Below are 21297 nucleotides of genomic sequence, written 5' to 3'. Positions count from 1 at the left end.
CCTCCATTTGAAAGTTGGAATTTGTAGAATATTAGTACGACGGGCCATCGTTGTCTGAATCATGTTCCATGAGAGAAATAAGCTGATAACATCGATTTCATTCATCCTTACCCTTAGCATTGGCCATTTTGATGCGCTTCTTTTCGGTTGTCATTTGATGAGAACCTCTTGATAGCTCATATCTGGTTACAATATGTTAATAGAGTCAACTGATACGTGAATGTGACATCTCACATTCCTCTCCCCGTTCTTGATTGAGATCCTCTCAAAGTGTCTACCATTTCACGTTAATAGCTCGCCAAGACTGACTTTCCCACATTCATTGGGATATCACCGCCCAATGCTTGATGGTTCCCAAGCCTGATGGTGCACACGTATTTCTCCAAGGAGTAATGGATCGTGAATGATTGTTTCAGTATTCATTTGACCCTGGCTATCATCATTATCATTCGTGTTCTAGGTGCCAATGGTCGTTTGTGTTTGATCCAGCAGGTCGATTGTGTTACTATTGGTCCATGGTGGTGTCCTTGGCTTTCCTCTACAATTTCTGGGTGATCATCTTCCGATTCAGCTTCTCTGAGATTACCTTCGAGAGTTTGGTGGTCTGGTTCACCTTGGATTACACCATGGACCTTATCTACTTACTCGACATCATCTTCCACTTTCGAACAGGCTACTTGGAGGTAAGTGTGGCTAAATAATTTGTTCTGGATAGATACGTAAAGATGAGGAAGTTCCTGGACCAGTCAAATTTGGGGGTCCTTTGCGACTGTCTCGTCATCGTAGAGTCTTTCACAAGGGTAGGCATAGAGAGAGAGAAATCGGGGGGCTTGTTAACGTATACATCTATCCGACTATGAAGCCCACCAAGAGAGATGATAGGATGAAGATGAGCCCAGGGATGCTTAGTCAGGTTCTAGAAAGTGCTGATCATCTTGTTTTTCTTTTGAGACACTTCTCGACTCGAGAAACCAAGGAAAAGAGAGCGTTCGCTCCCGTCGTGTTTGTCACTGATCAGCGACACCATGATCTGTCTTTCGACGGGGACGAATCTTTTTTTTCCTTTCTCACTTGACGTGCTTGGTAGAGGACCTGGATGATTTCGTTCAAGCTTATTTTACCGTAAGTTACTTCCTTTATCTAGGATGGAGTCCTGCAAACGGATGCAATCAAACTTCGTCAACATTACATGAACTCAACCACATTCTACATCGACTGTTTGTGTCTACTCCCATTGGACTTTCTCTACCTCTCCTTGGGCTTCAAATCCATCCTGAGGATATTCCGTCTTGTCAAGGTCTACCAGTTCTGGGCGTTCATGGACCGCTCCGAGCGGCATACCAACTATCCGAATTTGCTTCGCTTTCTGTCGCTCATCCATTATCTCATCCTCGCCTTCCATTGGAATGCCTGTCTGTTCCACTTACTCCACTATCGGGATGGTTTTGGAACCATTGAGAGTGAGTCGCCCTTCGCCGAACTTCGATATCCCGCGGAGGGCGACAGTTTCATGACGTACCTCATGAGTTTATATTGGACGATTCTGGCCATGACCACCATTGGGGATCTCCCCACGCCCAGCAAGAAGTCCGAGTATGTGTTTGTGATATTTGAACTACTCGTGGGACTCATTGCCTTCGCCACAGTGCTGGGATACATCGCCAATATTGTGACAAATGTCTCGGCCGCTCGTAAAGAGTTTCAAGGTAGGTTCTGTGCAACGACCTCGTTAGTTGGTGAGTTGCAAATATGATGCAAAATGTGTCAGGAACAGCTTGAAGCGGTGTTTTACTTCATCGTTGTGCCAAGGATAGGTCGAGATCAAGCGAGCTCTGTTGAATGTTTAAGGAAGGTCATCCAACGAGTAAATCAATTAAATTCTCCTTAATTAACCTGTCATCCTCAAAACATTCCTGAACTGCTCCAATCACCTTCATGAAAAAACAAAATAAAGTCGTAGAAACTTAATCAGACGAGCCAAGCAAAAAACACCAGAAACGAGAGAGAGCATCCCACCAACCCAAAGTTGGAGCAGTGTGATTTACCACTAACGATGACATTCTGAGCAACCTTTCCCTCTCCTGTAGATTATCCAGATCCCTAATACAATCATTGAGGGTGTTTGGCCTTTGAATGGAGAGAAGAGATTACTTGCACCAATGCAGCAGTGATAGTAGATTCTCGAATGTTATTCCTCCTGCCCTTCCTCATTCTCTTCTTGGATCTGTTCTTTTTATCGATGATTCCGTATGCTCTGTATGAACCATTCTCCTAGCCTTTCTTTGTTTGAAGGACTTTCTAGTTCTCCGTCTTCCTTTCCATGTCTGTTCCACTTTCGTTCATCTCGTTTATCGTTTGGATTACAGCCAAGCTGGATGGAGTCAAGACATATATGAGATTGCGAAGAGTTCCCACGGGGATCCAAAACAAAGTAATCAAATGGTTTGATTATCTCTGGCTCACCCAAAAGTCTTCCGACGAAGAAAGGGCAATTAACTGTCTTCCAGGTGAGTGAGGAAATGAGTCATGTGAAAACACACAAGTTTAGGTTGGGTGAGGCACTCCGAAAAGTCTTGCAGTACTACTCAATATCGTTCACAATGGATCCATTTCCATCCGAATAAGATAAATTTTGGAATCCCCAAGATGCATGCACGATTTCAAAAAGGATCTGGAACCGTGAGTGATCATGGAATGAATGAAAAAATCATCGGTGCCAGACAAGCCATCCCTTGTGCAAACCCTGATCAATATTTTCTCTCCAAACGTTGGGACTTTCGATTGGAAACACAATCTGCACTCTGAAGGTCAATGAAAAAACACACCACTTCCTTGACAAAATCGCTTTGTTTTCTTTCAGATAAACTCAAAGGGGAGATAGCCATACATGTTCACTTGGATACTTTGAAAAGAGTGGAGATCTTTCAGAACACAGAAGCCGGCTTTCTGTGTGAGTTGGTCTTGAGGCTCCGTCCGGTTCTATTCTCTCCCGGGGATTATATTTGCCGAAAAGGTGAGCCCTATTCATGGAATGATGCCTTTTCGCTTGAGATTGCAATTCCACTGCACCACTTGAAGAGGCAATTTGGCCTGTAGGTCCATCAGACTGGAGAAGCATTTCCATGGGGCTTCTTTCTCGAACAGGAAATCTATCAAAAACCCTCCTTAAATCCCCAAAGCTAGCTTTGCCAACGAATACAATGGAATTTGAAAAAAAAAATCCGTGCTCAATGTTAGACATCTTAGGGAACGAATTGAAGCCATCGGTTCTAGGATGACTTTTAGGATAGCTGAGCTACAATCATCGATGGGAGGAATGCGACATAGGCTGCTGTCAAGGAAGCTTCGTTATTCTTGGGATTCCGATTTGGCCCTTGTTATCCGAAGTGTATCTATCTTGTTATACGTAGCCAAAACCAAGGGAAGGCTAGAGACATGGAAATACGGAATGAGATTCTTTTTACGATTGCTTCAATCCTCACTTTGAGATTATAATCCCATTTTTCGCACTTCCCTGCTTAACCCACTTTTTAGTTCCTTCCGTTTTCCTTTTGTGTTGTAAGAATTGCACTTAGGACCGGGGAAAAAAAGAATCTCTATAGGAGCTAATTGCGCAAGTAGCAACTTTCTTCTTTTTTGAGTTAGTTTGCTCTCTCTCGGATTTTCTTGGCCGATATTTGCAATGATTAGCAAGCCTCGAGGCTCCTATATATTTTCATTGCATTGGATTTGAGGTCAAAACCTCCACCAATAGTTCCTACAAAAGAACAACTTCGGGAAGAATGGAATTTAATGAACTGATTGCATTGTACCTGCTAACAAGAATCACTGGAACATGGAATGTTAGGGTCGAGAGTTCACATTCCGGAATCGAGTGAACGCATTGTTTTCTTATTCATACATGAGCAGTCCTAAGTCGCCACAATTACATATTTTAATTTTCAGCTTCATTGAACAACTGAAATAATAGTTATGCCCTCTCAAAGCTCAGTACAAAACTCTACACAGAATGACAGAGTTTGCCCTCTGCTTGTAAATTGTTTACCAGAAGGGGTCAAGCTCGTTCAGTCCTAGCCTTGCCATGTTCTGTGCATTGATGGGGTATAAATTTTGTTCCAGCCGCTTGATTGCGCTAAAATTTTGAAATGTGCACTATTAACGACCTGGGGTTGGCTCATATGAATAATAATGCAATCAGAGTCCTTATTTTTCAACTGCAGCGTACCTGTCCATCGTCGAGTGGTTCATACTACTAAGTACGGGTCGGGACAAGAGGGTAACCAAATAACGCAATCGACAGTTCAGTCGTCCATCCTAGAGCTTTTTGTTGTTCCAATAATGGAAAAAGGGAACATTGGTTGCCCTTTTCTAAGTAGAGATGCTCGTTTTGCCCTAGGAGTGTACTTTCCTCGAGGGCCCAACGAGAAAAACAGACAGACATCCTCACAATCATAATCTTCTTTCGTCTTGTTCCAATGTTCCCATATTACCCTTGAGATTGCTATAAGGTTATGATTATGTAATTTATATGCAAAAAGGAAGTTGTGTCTGGTGCTGTTATTGTTGCCACTGCTGCTTGCATTTGGTTTGGATACATAAGCTACATGAAGCAGTATGAGCACAATATCGAGTACAATTGTCTTGGTTGTGGTGCAGTGCCAATACGATCTTGGACCCAGCGAGCGTGACCAAAGCAGCCGAGCGATCTTTGATGAGTTCCCTCAGGGTTCCAAAGATACAAGCGGCCTCATACAAATGACATCTATCTCACTGGAGACGAAAGGCGCTAGCAGCTCGTTGACACCCTTCAATGCTTTGCAAATAATGGAATATGTAATCTAAATTGGAATAGCCATGGAAATGAGCATCCAGTCTTCAGGGATGGCAATATTTACATTCGCTTCAATTCCAGGGGAGGTGGGAAAAGAGATGTACATTTGTGCTCGGGGCCGATTGGAGGTGGTGGCTGACGAGGGCAAGACCATTCTAGCCACACTCAAGGCTGGCTCGTATTTTGGCGAAATATCCATCCTCAACATGGGGACGGCAGGTGAGATATAGCTTACTTCATAACATCTTAATTAACTGCGCTTGAACATCCCGATGACACAATGCCTACGACAAGGCCATTCAGTACGAAGCTCTTTGAGTTAAAGGATAAGGCGGATTATGGCTCCAATATGAGTGCCACAAAGGTCTCTCTTCATCTTGGACATCAAAGAAGAGGCTATCCTTTTCCACCTTTTCAAGGCGATGGATGGATCAGACGGAAATTTGAACTTTCCACGAGATTGCCATACTAATCTCCGTGAAATCATCCCAAGAATGAATTTTCATTACATGCAGGGGCATGGTTCTAAAGTTGTCTGTCTCGTCTTGCAGGAAATCGAAGGACCGCCAGTGTTCGATCCGTGGGTTATTCAGACTTGTTCGTCCTGAGCAAGAAAGACATGTGGGATGTGCTCAAAGATTATCCTGCCGCCAGGGTGCGCCTCGAAGCTATCGCCGTGAAACGTTTGGAAAAATACAAGAAAGCCCCTTTAGAAAAAGGTAAGACCATCATGTTGACAGGCATTGACGTGAAATAATGATAACTCGTCAACTTTAAAGCCAGGACGTCGTCATCATTGGACATAGGCGGTAATTTCATAAGCAATTAATCAAATAACATGTTCTTCATTTGGGCTTGGCTTTTTTGGACAAAGAAAGCGTCAGTCAATTTTGAGCTTTATCAAAACTTTGCGTCAAGAAGCTATAAGCTTCTAAAACTTCGCACAAAATGCTCCTAACCTTTGACACAGCCGTTAAAAAATTGGCTACCGCGTACTTAGTCTTATAGACACAAGGTCAACTAAGAGACAGAGCATTTGACTAATCGGAATACAAGTTACTAACTTTCCCTGTATACCATCTCTGTCCAGTGATGACATCGTCCTGGCTCTAAAGCCACCACACATATGACATAATCAACTCATATCTTAGTAGGGTTGAAGTGTTTCACGATCACGATAGAAATATTTGACACTTATGACCACCCAAGACAGCCTTTGTTGTCTGTGCGTAGGTGTTGGAATTCAATTGACCCAGGAGATACTTGAGAATGTCGCGACGGTAATACAATAAATACTAGCTACGGATAAGCTCGTTGTCAATGCCGAACTTGGAACTCTTATTTCTGTGCCACCTTGGAAGTCGTATACACACGTTTGCATCGAGATAACAGACGAGACGAGCTCGGTTGGTTGTTATCCACTTGAGTGGCCACCGTCTCAGAGAAGGGTTCATCTTGAGTTGCTTTGAAACGCTTCACACACTCTAGAGAGGAAAAACTGTCTACAAAAGTAAGACCCAAGAATGGTCCCTAGTGAGCATGGGCTATGTATGGGACAAGCATGGCTGCCAATATCAAGAAGGAGACCCATAACTTTGGTTATCGAAGCTGTCATTATATTGATGTGCGAAACGTAGATCCTTAATAAGTGAAAGGGAATGATAATGAGCGTTTTCAAATGAATGGATTCCTAGAAGACGTGTGTGCGGCAGAAAAACATCAAAAATGCCCTCTCTGCATTTGATTCTCGAGCATTAAGTCATACCCAAAGTAAAACCCAGGAGCGCCATATTCTGTGGCAAGACTTGACAAAATGATAATGTCAAAAATAAAATGACAAATGAACAGGTACGAAAGGGCCTACAAGTGTGAATGAATTGTATTTCGTAACCTGTTTGATTGAATTTAGCATCTAAAGGAATGAAGACAATAAAATATTCTACATTAACGACCCCAAACATGATTGGTCATTCTGTACAAACGCAAAAGTTTGAATAACCACCAACATGTAACTTTTTGCACTCTTGGCAAAACGATATTTCATCAGTGAAACTGTTGACCTTCAAAAGAACCTTTCCTAATTTTTGAGATGACAAGCCAATTTTGGATTGTTATTGTGCTAGAGAGGACAAATCGGATTAAAACACACAAAAGCATTTCCAGGGCCAAATCCTAAGAAAACGAAACCGTTTGCACTCTGGCATTAAAAAAGAGCTGAAGAATGATCAAAATTCATTCTTGTTCAAATCTCAATACCAAATGTAACTTAATGAAATGCCAATATCTAAGCAATGTAGCAATGCAGAGCCTCTATCAGTTTCAGTTGCGCTCAAAATCTAAAAAAGTAAGATTAGGAAAATGATTGCTTGTACTTGTACACAGACACCTCTCTAAACATCTTTATTTGGCTGCTGATCGTGCACAACGCTAAATGCAATCAGTTAAGTGACCTTGAGAAGTTTAGAGTCCAACTTTTCTCCCATACTGCCATAAGGAAGCCATTTGGTTCTTTGCAAACGATTCACAGGGGAGCATGTTCGCCCTCAAATTGGAGGGTTTCCTTTCCTTTTTAAAGTGACCGTACTTTTCACTGGGTATCACGTGAGGCAAGTCCCTCAAGTACCAAGGTTGTTAACGGAAAAGCTTCCTTGAGTTGGTAGCATGTGGACGGGGGCAACAAACACATGGAGCAAAAAAGGCGAAGCCAGATGTCACGTCACCCAATCTACTTTCTTTGGTCACTTGATCTATCAGGGATCATCTTGTTCTTATGGGTCGTGCTTTGGGGCCTCCCCAAATCCGAATTGACCAATCAATGCTCATCCGAAGTGTTGAGCAAATGAAAGATCGATCAAACGTCATAGCTCCCACACACCTCTAGAAACCAATGGTGTACCACACGGTTCCATTTCAAAGGTGACGGTTCTTATGAGACTAAACAGCTAGTTTGAGGGTCGGTCAAGAGAAGGGTACAACCTTTATTTTTCGAAGGTCTTGTTTAGGTTCATTCAAGTCTCCACAAGCTTTAGTCAACGTTTGTTCATATAACATGATATTTGTCGCTAAGATAGGCCCCGGAATGGGAAGATGGGTGACCTTGAGCATTTACTACTTGAAAGTGGATCGTTGAACTGAATTGGTTTGGCAAACCATACGGATGGATCTCTTCGAGTGTATGACCAAGAAAGTATGTTCCAAACCCTGTTGCCAAGAACGGTTAACTCCTGCTCCTCGCCTCCTCTATCAATGGCTACATTTTCCCATGAATAACAATGATATTGACACACATAACCCTTGAAAGTCATATTTCTCTTTCTCTCTCTGTTCACAGCGGCTTTACCCCGAAGTGAATCCACGCCTGGATTGGTGGAAAGCTCGGGAATTGTCCCACTCGAGGACATGTGGGTTTCCCCATTGCCTTTGTACTCGCCTAGGGATTCGCCAGACTCAATGTAAGGAATCGAGCCAGAACTCCAGTTGTAAATCTTCATAACGAAGCTCCCCAAAGTATATTCCCCATTGAGCGAAAAGAAAAAAAAACGGGCTCGAATTCCGGATCCTCTGCAGGGTTTTTGGATTGCCTGATTTATGCCTATGTGAGCCTATTCGTCAGAGTTTGTGACCTCGTCGACACAGATACGACACCCTCGAGTTGGATCTCGATCACTCACAATCTGATTGGGGCCTTGTAATCTAATTAACCGGCCTGGGTTTTCAAGTCCAGATCAAACGGAGAGGCAAAGAGAGGGATAGAGGGGACGGACTACTTTATCATGATCAACAGGATCCAATCTGAAACGTATGCTTGATGGTCTTTAGCAAGGTAACCTGGAGAGGAACCTAAAGGTCTTGAGTGTTTTACGATGAGAGGAAAAACTCCAATGGGAATCCTGATTTGTTGGGTGGATGTTGATAAAACTATCTCTTTTGCTCTTGTTGTGTGAGAGATCAGAGTAGGGTCTTCGTCGCGTCTTGGCGAGGAGTAATTACATCTGGCGTAAAATACACTTTGTACGTAACAATTACTCCACATAGAACCGGGTTTTTAGCCACAAACCGCCTTTGGCCGATTACATCAACTGATATAACCTAGTTCTTGCGGTCAGTTTCTCGGTCGGTTCATCGTATGGTTTGTTAGGAGATTTCTGACCTTGATGAAACGGATTACCAAGAAACCATACGGACAGTACTGACGTCCTATCTTTCTTCAATGTGATTAGGTCCAAAGGGTGCACCGCCTACCGCCCAAGCACCGATTCGCCTCTCTCTGAAATGTCCTCAACCCGAAGTCAGAGCACTGTAGGGGGTGGCACCCGATATCATTTGCACCAAAGCGATATGACCAACCACCATGGCCAAAACAAGCATCACCACAGACCCAGAAGTAGGCGATCTTCAATTGCCGGTAATGAATGAATGACTCCAATTTTCACAATCACGTGCATACACATTTCCTCCAACTTCTTCCAAAGGTGCCGGTGCTGGTCCCCTGTCTCAAAATCTTCCCCCACCTCCAATTACCCAAGTGATTGCTCCCACGCCCACGCTTCAAGACTACCCAACCTCGCATTCGTCCCACGTCACGGTGGATATGGGACCAGGTTGTTGTTCCCCTGCGGTTCCCGGTCCCGGTCCTCCCCCTGTGTCAACGTCGTCCTCTGCGTGTGCCTTTGGTTCCAATTCGTTCCCCGCTGGAGTGGATGGAGGGAATCACATGATGTGCCGTAGACAGAATCAATCACAAGTACCTTGTAAGTCGAATGGGTGGGACGAAATGCAGTTCTTTTTGTGCATAGCGACACGACCAAATGGGATGTGAATGGCTCGTTTCCCCTTCATGGACGGTGGCTGTCAAGACGGAAGAAAGATGAATAATAGGGCTCATCTTTCATCGCCTTGTTTCCTTTTGTTCGTTTTTGTTCGGGGTTAGTAGGGCCTAATGGTACTCAGCGAAAAATTGTAGTGTACACGTTGGGTGTGGTCCCAATGCAACTCCCATTCTCTGGGCTGAATTTATTAGGACGCTTTACACGTTTTGAAAATGGCAAACATGCTTGCCAAAGATTTTTCACGGCTGGTCCGTTCTTCCAACTGAACGGGGCACAACCGGGGCGATAAAAAAGGATGAGCCAATTCAAAATTTAAGAGGCCTCAAAAAAGCAAGTCCAGCATATCAAGAGATATCATGAATATCATGAGAGTGGAATAAAGCTAATGTTCACTTGATTGGCATTTTGTTCCTGGACCGAAGAGGAAACATAAAGCTAAATGATGTACTAAGAAGGGGAACTGCGTTGATATGCATGAATCCACTCAGGCAAGCACACTTCGTTACTATGTAGATGCAGAAGGACACATCAGCTGAGCTTCAAACTCGGAACATTCGGGATCTGCATCGCCTTGTCAGTTGTAACTCTTATATCTTAGATCAAGGTGAAAATGTGGGAACGCACGGACACCAAGGCAGGGAACGGGACGTGCTTTATGGCTTTTCGGTCCGTATCGTGACAATGCAACGGGTGATTTCATCTGCCGCAATGGCCGATCCAGCCTTAACATTAAATAGTCAAAACAGTTTCATAGTTCAATGCCATTCAATATGTTTGAAGACACCACTTTTCAAATCCCTTTGCCAGGCGACAGCGTCTAAAAACTTGGTCTTGAGAGGGGCCTGATGATATTACGTTTCTTAAGTGGTCATTTTATATTGTAAGTCATCTCTGACCAGGGACGTTGTCCCGCTTAATAATGAGCACCCTATGTTCTAGCAAAAATACCAGTAATCAACTTCACAAAGAGACAATGCGGCATCTCTTAAATGATAACTCGATTTCCATCGCTTGTCTAATCTCCAATCCTCTGTCAAGAGTTAGTAACAGCAATGTAGATGTGATTGAGGACCTCTGAAATATGGATAGACAAGCAAAGCACGAGATATGTTTTTTTGTCTCTTCTTGTCAACAAAGCCTGTTCTGGTCCTCGTAAGCATGCCCTGGGGTTCAAAAAGAATGCAGTTCAAATTTTGACTCATGGGAACAAATGCGTCAAACTTTATACCCGGCAAAGAGTCATGAACTTCTTCCCCATTTTCAGAAAATACTATGCATCATTAAAATTTAGTTGACTTGCCTATCTAACGGGAAATCCAACTTAAAACCAGTTATCTTTCTCAGATTGATTGTTCGAATTGGTTCAGCGGAAAAGTATTGGTTTAAAACAGTTTCTTGCGTTTTGATGAACTGGACAAAAAGCTCTGAATATTTATTCGGCGTTACATTCTTCGCGTAAATCAACTCGGTTTTTAAGAATTGATTCACACAGTCACCTTTATTTTGTCTGCCTTTATAAAGACAGTCGAGCAAACCCTCACAATTCTCTTCAAACTTGCTAGTGCTAGCATAAAAAGCCAGAATTGTTTAAGGTGTCTTTGTCAAACGTCACTTTTTCCGAAAGTTTTATTTTGGAATGATATTTACATGTGCAATACATCTCATGGTCGTCTATCATTAGAAAAATTATTTGCTCTCTTAAGTTTCAGTTGCAAATCCCTATCAAAGTTTCAACTGCAGTAAATTTCATTTCCCATGCTTAGAAGGATTCATGATCCGGTTCAAGTTGGCGGGTGAGTTTGCATTAATGGCCCATTTAGAAAACTAAATTCTCGTGCTCAGAAGCTAGTAGTCCCATTCTACAGTTACTTTTGAACATATTATTCAGTCAAGTGTTCTTTTTTGACTTAGTCCACAAGAAGAAAAATTATCATAAACTCGTCCTCGGTATTGACCACAAGTTCACACCGAGAGGGTTGTCCCAATTTACTACGCCTACAAAACAAGAGTGCAAGTTTTTTTCCAAATCTTTTATTCGCATGAAAAAGAGCGTTAAAATCATCCTGCCGAATGTTCATGTCCATTGGGTCTCTAGTTATGACTTATGAAGCAATGATCCTCACTCTTTCCTTCCTTAAATTACTCCCGCTCTATGTATCACTAAAAACATCCCTTTTTATGTGCTCATGTGTTGCTTTTACTTTGATAGAGTGCTATTCATTACAAACGAAAACTTTTAAGAATTTACGTTAACTAAAGCAGATATCATCTATTTGATTTGCAATGGCATATATTGCAGGAATTTCGCTTTGTTATTTGAGCATCTTTCTTGCGTTGTTTGGGCTGTTTTCGCTACTTGTTTTAAAATTCATTGCAGCCTCGCAATTTTATCACCCCTTTTAGTATCCTAATCTCATTGAGAAAAAATGACGCTGACGATGGCTACCATTCATTGTTTTGACCTATTCAATTCTAATAAAACCATGTTCAGAGCAATCAAGAAAACGAGCATCGAACCAATGGTTGTTTGTTACAATAAGCTCGTGCCATCCCTTTGAACAGCTTTCTGTTTGAATTGGTAATGATGCCAGGACCTGAGATCCTTGGAATGCCATTGTTTCATTTGGACACTTTCCCAGAAGCGGTCAGAGAATTCGCCTTCTTGGAACGCTTGGATCTAGCGCACAGAGCATTACACGTACTATTTTTATGACCATTTGAAGAAATTTCCCCAACAAGAGCACTCCGAATTCGAGCCCTTCATCGATTACCTTGCTTAATCAGGACATGCAATGACAGTAAGTGGAATTCGTTTTAGGTACTTACATACCCCAATTGAATTGTGGTTGCACTTTTCCTGTAACTATACGTCGAGATGTATTAATTCCTTGCAAAACAATATTTTATTCCTAAAATTAAAATGCCTCGTTTCATGCCTCACATCCCTTGCATTTGCCCTAATTCTTTATTGCATTTCCTTTGGTTTAGCCAATCCCAGCTCTGCCTTAGAACATGGCAGCTTCTAGGTCCAAGGTTAAATGCATTTTGTTCATTAAGTGCAATCATGTTACCATATTCAAGATCTATGGGATCTATGCTCTCATACAATCAGGCTTCCGGGGAAACTTTGGCACGGGACCATTCTTGTGCGTGTTTCCAACTTGTTTAAATGAAGAGATTGGAACAATATCGTTTTTTATTTTAGACAACGGTGGAAGTATTTCTAGCTCTGGCAGCCAGATCTTGTCATCATTGACTGATCAGAACCAATTTCCGGTGGTGGCTGTTCGAAGGCCATCGCATGATGGCCAAGTACTCCATTACCCGGCTCACGTTGGTCCAGTATCAAACCATCCCACCTATCAAGGTATGTCCACTGCAGAATCCTGTCAGGAGGTCGCTTTCGGATTACTGTCAAGTTCAATGTCTTTTTAGTACCACCCACGATCCACTTGTCTCATCATTCTCATCACCCGCATCATCATCATCACCATCCAGCACCAGTTCCACCTCCACAGAAATCGGAGGTGGGGAAATCTCAAGCACCCAAGGAGGAACTTCTATTGGAGATTCGTCGACTGAGGGAAAGGATCAAGGTCCTTGAGGGTGATAATGCTAATATGCATATGAGTTTGTCCAAAACCCAGAAGGACGTGGATCAAAGGCTTGCCGAAATAGAGATGCAAATCGGGGAAGAAGACATCTCAAGTGGAAGTGTCAGCTGCAGTTTGAACAGTGGTGAAGAGGAGGAGAAGAACCGTGAATCCTTCATTTAGACCTAGACAATCGAAAAGCGCGAGCAGCAGAGAGAGGGAGAGAACGGTCCCTTTCATCTTTATCTCCCAATCACACTCCCAATTGGGTTGACATGTGTTTTTTTACATCCTTCTCCTTTCTTCGCAATTTGTCTTCACCCTATATCACCCAAAAGGCCACCCAAAAAGTGGCACAAATCCGACACGCGAGGAGGAAAAACAGACTAACTTTTAGACGTGTCCAGGACAGGGACAGGTTTAATTGCAAAGGAAAACGGTCTTCTTTGCCCCGACCTCCTTTGTGCTCTGGCGAAATACGTCTGTTGGTCGGAACAAACCATTTCCCTGTCAACAGGAAGCCAATGACATATTCAGTGACCACCGACCACCAATTGTCGTTATCCCTCCTCTGGGGTCTAGCAAGGACAAATGGACAGAAAGCCTGAAACACGTGGAATACACGGCCCAAACTCACTGCGACAAAACTGCCGTTCAAAGGCAAGGCCCTGAAGTGACTGGACCACCCCAAGTTTTCCCGAATTCCCCTTGGCGCCCAAGGCAAGGGTGCTCGTCGAGGATGAAGTGTAGTACACTGGGGACGCCATGAAAACGTCTCCTTTGCCGAGTGATGTGTCAAGTTTTATTGAAATATTGCTGCGGAAACCGGCGCCAAATTGGACAGCTTCCAGGGTGGCGGAAAGCAGAGCCTGGCTTAATGGCTGAAATCCGTTTTGCAAGTGTAGATGTTACGTACTAGTGCAGCTACGTAATCCCACTCCACCACCAACACCTCCATTCCTTCTGCCGTTGCAAAAAAGTGTTGCATCTGTGCCAGATGACAGGGAATAAGTGCCAAAAGAAACCTACCTAGAGGACAACTACAATTGAGACTTCCAAGGCACAAAACAGGCGTCCTTACTGAAACTTGGTTGTCCTAGATTATTGCCATCATGATAATATTGAACATTCTTCTTTGAAAACTATTTTAGAGTATCCTATATATCATTCATCTGAGTTCTAGCCAATGTCAAGTACTACCATACGACAGTGTGTACAGTTTATTATAACACGTCTCTTATCAAATCGCTCTCAAATTGTGTGAAAATGCGTTTAGAAATACGACGATTCCTTTCGAGCCTTGGAAATATACAGCATCAGTATTATTACCCGCCTCGACCATCTCCAGTATATCTGACAGTATCAATCAATCCCGACCCATGAATGTGTTCCATACCCTCCCATCTGAGTCGTAGAAGTTTGATGCACTTCTCTCTCCATAGTCCTCAAATTGTCGGGCAGCAATTCGCCTCGTTGCCGTAGGGATCTGTGGATAAATTGCCTTCCAAAACTTTTCGGATAGGGAGTTTGCCTTTCGAGAATGAGAACTGGCAAACGTAGCACATGAGCAACCCAGGACTCGCCGTTTCGTTTTCCCTCCATTACATGTGTCCTCTTCTCTCTTCGGAGCACTTCAGAACTAGTGATAGAACTTTGGATGTACTACAATGTGGCTTTACGGTACTTTGTAGTCTTACCCGTCGTACCATCCATCCATGTAATCCTTCTCAACTCCGACCGAGAGACGATGTTTAGAATCCAACATCAGGCAAATGTCGAGACGACGGGGAAAACTCGTTTCTTCTCAGTACATCTCGGTTGTTGTGGCTGAATTTCAAGAGGAATCCTGTCCAATCTTTGACAAGATCTGAGATTCCAATTGCCTCGATAATTGCCCTTCAATCGATCGAAGCTGAACACTTTCTTTCCCTGTTTTTTCTTTTGGTGTTGGTCTTTCGCTCCTTGGCTCCTTGGCTCCTTGGATCCCTGGACCATGACTTCCAGTTCCAACTTGTTCTTGGGCGTGGATGTGGGAACGGGGAGTGTGAGGGCCGGTTTAGTGGATCAGAGAGGACGCATTTTAGAGATCGCGTCTCGGCCTCTGAAAATCAATAATCCTCGTCCTGATCACTATGAGCAATCGGTTAACGATATCTGGTCTGGAGTGGTCCATTGCATTCGACAAGTGATTCAGGGAGTGGAGGATAAATCCCGGATTATTGGGATCGGATTTGATGCCACGTGCTCTTTGGTGGTCTTGGATGAGTCTGGCTGTGGCCTTTGGTAAGGTGGTGGTTTGGGGTTGATTGGTTGATGGGGCTGATTACCAGTAATTATGGGAATAATTGCGATTAGCGTGAACCAAGATGAAGACGAATCCTGGGATGTCATGATGTGGATGGACCATCGGGCCAAAGTTCAAACCGAGCACATTAATAACCTCGAGCATCCTCAAGTGCGTGAGGTGCTCCAATTCGTGGGTGGATCCATTTCCTTGGAGATGCAGGTTCCCAAATTGCTGTGGATAAAGGAGAATCTGGCCAAAACATGGCCTCGAGCTAGACACTTCTTTGATCTCTCCGATTTTTTGACCTTCAAAGCTACGGGTCACATTTCAAGATCCTTGTGTGCCACCATATGTAAATGGACTTACTTGGCCAACTTGGAAGAAGGATCCCTACGAGGTTGGAGTCGGGGGTTCTTTGACGTAGTTGGACTGGAGGATTTGACGCATGATGATTTTGCCAAACTCGGAAAAGACGTGCTAAGGTAGGAAGAATAACAATTAGCCACCATTTTCCTCCTTTCCACATTTTCCAGTGGACTGAGCAGCCCAGACAAATGTGACACTCACACCGGGAGCCTTCATTGCAGCCCCGGGAAATGTTGCGGAAATGTCAGCCAAGAATTCGCACTCGCCACGGGTCTTTCGGAGCATATCCGGGTCGGAGCTTCGTTGATCGATGCTCATGCCGGAGTCTTGGGGATGCTAGCCTGTTCTCCTGCCAGGTAAGGGGTGGTAAGAAAGCCCTCTATCTTGCACACACAGACTAGATCATAGAATGTTTCCGAGTCATGACAAAGGGGATTTAAATTGAGCCATTCGTAGGAACTGTGGCACTTTTTCTGAGCAACTCTCCATCATCGCGGGAACCTCCACTTGTCACATGGCCTTGAGTAAAAGAGCCTCTCAGGTCCCTGGGGTTTGGGGACCGTATCTCTCTGCCATTTTACCCAAATTCTGGCTCTTGGAAGGAGGCCAGACAGCCGTGGGAAAGCTCATTGACCACATTTTGGAGACTCACCCGGCTCACGATGTGGCCATGAGGATGATGCAAAAGCTCGCATTCCCCACGATTCAGGCCTATTTGGAACATGTTCTTTCCGAGATGAAAGACGAGCTTGGGCTCGATCATGTGGCCTTGATTGCTCGATCGTTTCATATTTGGCCGGATTTTCATGGCAATCGATCACCCTTGGCAGATCCGGAAATGACAGGAATGATCTCTGGATTGACTCTAAGTAAAGGCGTCAAGAACATGGCCAAATGCTATCTGGCCGCCATTCAAGCGGTCACTTATGGAACCGCTCACATTTTGGAGGAGATGACTAAGTATTAGTAGTAATCCCTCTGTTTGACAAAGTAATATTCGCCATCTAACAAGTATTGCTCTGTTTTTAGACAAGGTCAAGACATCCGGATGGTGACCATTTGTGGAGGACTTTCCAAGAGCGAGATCTTCGTCCAAACTCAAGCTGATGTTCTTGGTTTGCCCGTGATCCAACCCAACGAAAAAGAGTCGGTCCTCCTTGGAGCGGCAATGTTAGGAGCTGCAGCCGTACGTTCCGCATCTAACTCCAACGATGAGGATTACTTTACTTTTATAGTGGAAGAGATGATGGGCGGGGGCCAAACATTCTTGCCCAATCCATCTCTGAAAGCGTTTCATGACGCGAAATACCAAGTGTTCCGAGCTATGGGCCGAGACCAACTAAGTTATCGTCACCTCATGGAGCAAGAGTTCTGTCAAAAATAGGGAATATATTTCGTCACGAGCATGATTTTGTACTGGGGGGGGGAAATGTCATAATACGGGTCAAGTAATAACTCCCGGTTATACTTAGATAGATGATCCAGATGTTTGAATGCATATGAGTTCTCGGGTTCAACAAGGGCAACACGTTCTTTCCAAGTTCTGAGGTCCAAGTAGTTAAAATTGAGTATTACCATCACCCACTACCGGGTTGGCCACCCCTCCCTGAAGAGGTGTGGTATTGGCTATAGGGGCTGAGGGTGGAAACTGAGGGAATGGTCCATCCGTCCATTGAATGAGGTTGTGTTCGGGCAATTGGGTGGCACGGAAATGGTCCTCCAAAAGGACTTGGGAATAACTCGTATGCATCTGAAGGCCTTCTTGCTCTCGCATGTGATCACCGGACATTCGATACAAGTCTGAGATAATTGAGAGAATGATGAGGTTATTCCACTGGTTGTCTGCTTGGCAAAGGCTTACAAAGAGTTTACCTTTGAGAATGGCCGAGGCCCATAATTGAACATTGACATCGGGTATTTTGGAGGCCAGTTGCATGGCAGGCGTGACCATGTTCATGGATTCGCGAGAATTTCCTAGAGACAAAAAAATATGACCCAGAAGTACTAAGGAGCACGAGGTCAGGCGATTGAGATCTTCGGCATTGGCCATTTTTAAGGTTTCTCTTAAATATCGTCTGAAAAGAAAGAACAAGGCGTATTAAGAAAATATCCCAGATGAAAAGGGGCCCTCGAGGAGTAACTGTATACATTATTTGAGGACCCTGAAAATAGAAAACCCACTTGGAATCGTTGTATTTGGCAGCAAAGAATGCCTGCAATCCCTGGATATAAAAAGCTGCCGCTTGAAGGCTGTGGGATTGAGAAGGCAGTCTCTCTGGAGATATCCGGTCGAGCAGAGCCACGAAATCCGCGTCTCGGCGACTCCTCAGGTACACGATGGCAAGATTCAAATTCGCAAAGGTCCACAACTCACGTTCTTGAGACGTCTAGAGGGCAAAAAAAAAAGTTGTATCAAAATTGTGCTTAAGATATCTTCCTTTTACTCGCTCAATATGTTGGTACAAAGTGAGACCGGCATGAAGGCACGCTTGAAGTTGTCTCTTTCAAGTTTAGGTAGAAAAGTACATCATCGTACCACAAATCTTGGAGACTTCAAAGGGTTCTCATGTTTTAATGACTTGATGTTTTCAAAAGAGCACTTGAAAGCAAACATTCAATTTCCCAACGATTCTTAGGGAGGAGGGACCATTTCTGAGGTAGCAATTTGATTTGAAACCCTATGCATGATTATACCTAAAGCTCTGAAAAGTGTAATTCAAATTAGCAAAAATAACTGTAATGAAGTCCGTTTCAAAAGCTCAAAAATAACAAAAAAAAAAAGCATTTCCCCGAATTATGCATTATTTTCTAATTGGTAGTATACTTTGGCTTTATTGATTCCTGTCTAATCCTAGAGTTGCTTTGAATGCCATTGACAAGACATGGGAATTGTTTGGCGGCGCCACCAAATGGGTGGAGGAAAAAACGCTAAAATATTGACAAAAAACTCAAGAAAAAAGAAAAAAGATTTACAAATTGGTGATCTCATCCAAAACCATAGCATTTCAACAGCAAATTGATACCAAAATGGGGATCGTCGAGCCCTATTTTGGACTGGATTTTGACATGACTGCTCAAATTTAAGACACCACGGTTATCTCTTTTCAAACATATTTACTTCTCTTTCTCTCTATTTTTTAAGTTTTTCCAAGAATGCGTTATATTTGAAGATTTCATTTGCTATGTAAATGTGATAATACAAGTGCAAGTAATTTCTGGTGAAAACAATTGAAAGTGAATGAGTTTTTCTACATGTTTTCAAGAGGAATCAAAACTAACGTTGTTTTACTTTTGAAGGTATATGGACCATGCTGTCTTCAAAAAGCATGGAATTGAAAGGAATTTCTCATCAGATTTGGAATATATGCACTTATTATCGCTAGACATGAACTCATTCTACAAAAATGCACTTTAGCTCCCGATTTCCGAATAATGACCAAGTGTGGTGAAAATAATTCATCACTTACCCTTAAGGCCGCATTGAGTTGTGTCTCAGCCCAATCCATTTGGTTCATGCTCATGGCATAAAGACCCAAGAGCGTGTGAAGCTGGGCTCGATGTCGTTGAAGGAGCATATGATTGCCCTCAAGCAATCGACAGAGATGTCCAAGCTCCTGCACGGCTCCTCCTTTGTTGCCCGTGACCAAACGACATTGGATAATATGTTCAAGGAGCAGGACATGAAAAGAAGATAAGATGGGCTTGTTCTCCACGGTTTTGAGCTTGTCGATTTGAGCGATGGCCTTGTCGGTGTATTTCTGAGCCTTGTCCATGTACCCCGCCTTAAAAAAGACGCATCTTCAAAATCAGAAAAGTCTTAGATAAGGGGGCTTTTGATGAGCTTGACCATACCTGCATACTATGCATGACTGTGACCAAGTAGACGAGAATGCAAAGGTGATCTTTGGAGAGCCATTGGAAGTTATCAGCTGGGTTGGTGGACACCATTTCTTCATCTGGCGGCCAACCCTGAGCCGTAATGGTTTGGATGGATTGTTGAAGTTGCTTCAAGACTGTTTTCACGGATTTTACCTGACCAACCATCAGGTAGTAACAGACCTGGAAGGGACACAAATCAAGATCCAAATTAATAGCGAGAGTTCTTCTAGCATTAAATATAACAAGCTTTTCTCACCTGTAAAACCAGGAAAAACATTTGCAAGTACTCTTTCTGCTGTTTGGCTACCATCTCTTTTTGATGAGTGTTTTGCTGTACCCAATTCTCGATCATCGGACCCGTCGTGTGAAGAATGGGATTGGCTTCGGCGTATTTTCGTTCCAATAAAAGCAACTGCAACGAGACATTTATTGAATAAATAATGCTCTGTTCATTGTCGACCTCACAAGTTCGTTTATTTTTGGAACTTACCATGGTCTTGCTGAGCATAAAGAGCAATCTGGTGTAATTGGCACCGGCCATAAATGCAAAGTCCACACCCGCACCTAAAACCGTTACTGCGGACACGTAATCCTTTTCCACAGCGTGAATACCCTAGGAGGAATGTCATATTTCAAAATCAAATGTCTATTCTCCATCTTATTGGTTTGTTTTATAGTCTTTGAATGCTTACGGCCAATTGGAAGAGGAGCCGACAATGCCAGTAGCTGTGATTTTGAGAGAGCTCGATGCCTTTGCGCAAGACTTGTTTGACATGATTGAACTGACCTTCCTCCTCGAAGAATTGCGCCAAGACCACACCGGATTCGAACAAGACATCCCCGTCAAAGGGCGATATCTTTTGGGATTGGTACCACTAAAAAATTGAAATTAGGGAGATGTGAATCTGAGCGGTTTGAAAATCCATTGATTCTATTTCAGAATTTGGTACTAGCCGATGCCACACAATCTCGCCAAACTCAGAATCAACTCTTAAAAGTACCATCAAAGTGACTAGATCAATCACTTGTTGCACGTTTTTGTTTATGAACGAATCATTGGCCTTTGTTTTGTTCTCGATCTCAATGATTGCAATGGAGATCTTTTTGAGAGTTGAGAATTTTCAATTGAATTGAAAACAAGAGACACATTGCTTAATCACTTCAGGGTATATGTTTGTGCTATTAATAGTTGTCAGATATAAAGGTTTGCGTCAATTTCATGAGGATGGTTTCGATGTGTTAACACAGATTCAGATCACTTGTAATAACTGTGGGGAACATTAGGGACCTTCAAGGCTTTATAAGTCGACATCCCCAATAGATTTAGAAAGTGCATGAAATACCCTTCCTTCCTTTGAGGTGTTTTTTCCTCATCACCCTCTCCAGACCATTCTACGACTATCCAACCACGTATACACTGCAAAAATCAATAATGATGAATCCAATTCGTGAAAGTTAGCTCAGCAATTTTATGAAATGAACATTCACTTATTTCTTTTCAATCTTGACATT

At 43.2% G+C, this 21297-nt stretch overlaps 3 protein-coding genes and 1 long non-coding RNA gene across 5 annotated transcripts in view; 2 read left to right on the top strand and 2 right to left on the bottom strand.

Annotated features, from left to right (window-relative positions):
• The first annotated feature begins 623 nt into the window (after positions 1–623).
• Positions 624–14581, top strand: LOC131879745 (cyclic nucleotide-gated channel cone photoreceptor subunit alpha-like). 2 transcript variants are annotated; one of them, XM_059226150.1, is made up of 11 exons: positions 624–683; positions 1145–1706; positions 2367–2507; positions 2861–3013; positions 4913–5050; positions 5383–5550; positions 8163–8283; positions 9052–9236; positions 9304–9582; positions 12866–13027; positions 13096–14581. In XM_059226150.1, the coding sequence occupies exons 1-11, from the start codon at positions 627–629 to the stop codon at positions 13434–13436; spliced, it is 2307 nt and encodes a 768-aa protein (XP_059082133.1). In that variant the 5' UTR covers positions 624–626; the 3' UTR covers positions 13437–14581. The 2 variants fall into 2 exon arrangements, with proteins under 2 accessions (XP_059082133.1, XP_059082134.1); XM_059226151.1 differs by lacking the exon at positions 13096–14581 and adding an exon at positions 11424–11453 and having other exon boundaries at positions 12866–12981.
• Positions 14459–15091, bottom strand: LOC131879750 (uncharacterized). Its single transcript, XR_009373189.1, has 2 exons — positions 14951–15091; positions 14459–14892 (listed from the first exon to the last, which is right to left on the bottom strand). It is a non-coding gene; the product is annotated as an uncharacterized LOC131879750 (long non-coding RNA).
• On the top strand, positions 15034–17312 carry LOC131879747 (FGGY carbohydrate kinase domain-containing protein-like). Its single transcript, XM_059226153.1, has 5 exons — positions 15034–15536; positions 15609–16022; positions 16128–16262; positions 16363–16866; positions 16936–17312. Exons 1-5 carry the CDS (start codon positions 15247–15249, stop codon positions 17288–17290), a joined length of 1698 nt encoding a protein of 565 aa, XP_059082136.1. The 5' UTR covers positions 15034–15246; the 3' UTR covers positions 17291–17312.
• Positions 17276–21297, bottom strand: part of LOC131879746 (MAU2 chromatid cohesion factor homolog) — a 5892-nt gene continuing 1870 nt past the window's right edge. Inside the window, exons 3-10 of the mRNA XM_059226152.1 lie at positions 20478–20660; positions 20276–20398; positions 20042–20197; positions 19759–19965; positions 19374–19688; positions 18088–18293; positions 17779–17981; positions 17276–17706 (exon numbers count right to left, since the gene is read on the bottom strand). Of these exons, the coding sequence (XP_059082135.1) occupies positions 17465–17706; positions 17779–17981; positions 18088–18293; positions 19374–19688; positions 19759–19965; positions 20042–20197; positions 20276–20398; positions 20478–20660 (1635 nt within the window). The 3' untranslated portion in view covers positions 17276–17464. The remainder of the gene's footprint in view (positions 17707–17778; positions 17982–18087; positions 18294–19373; positions 19689–19758; positions 19966–20041; positions 20198–20275; positions 20399–20477; positions 20661–21297) is intronic.

Source organism: Tigriopus californicus, chromosome 4 (genome assembly GCF_007210705.1).
Source record: "Tigriopus californicus strain San Diego chromosome 4, Tcal_SD_v2.1, whole genome shotgun sequence".
Taxonomy (NCBI): domain Eukaryota; kingdom Metazoa; phylum Arthropoda; class Copepoda; order Harpacticoida; family Harpacticidae; genus Tigriopus; species Tigriopus californicus.
This window is presented reverse-complemented; position numbering and strand designations above follow the sequence as displayed.

Excerpts from the sequence above, each read along its gene's own strand:
- LOC131879745 (XM_059226150.1), top strand. The coding sequence starts at position 627 with ATGGACCTTATCTACTTACTCGACATCATCTTCCACTTTCGAACAGGC. Across the intron at positions 684-1,144 it reads TTCGAACAGGCTACTTGGAG|GATGGAGTCCTGCAAACGGA; the intron begins GTAAGTGTGGCT and ends TCCTTTATCTAG. Across the intron at positions 5,051-5,382 it reads CCTCAACATGGGGACGGCAG|GAAATCGAAGGACCGCCAGT; the intron begins GTGAGATATAGC and ends CTCGTCTTGCAG.
- LOC131879747 (XM_059226153.1), top strand. The coding sequence starts at position 15,247 with ATGACTTCCAGTTCCAACTTGTTCTTGGGCGTGGATGTGGGAACGGGG. Across the intron at positions 16,023-16,127 it reads CTCGGAAAAGACGTGCTAAG|CCCCGGGAAATGTTGCGGAA; the intron begins GTAGGAAGAATA and ends CCTTCATTGCAG. Across the intron at positions 16,263-16,362 it reads CTAGCCTGTTCTCCTGCCAG|GAACTGTGGCACTTTTTCTG; the intron begins GTAAGGGGTGGT and ends AGCCATTCGTAG.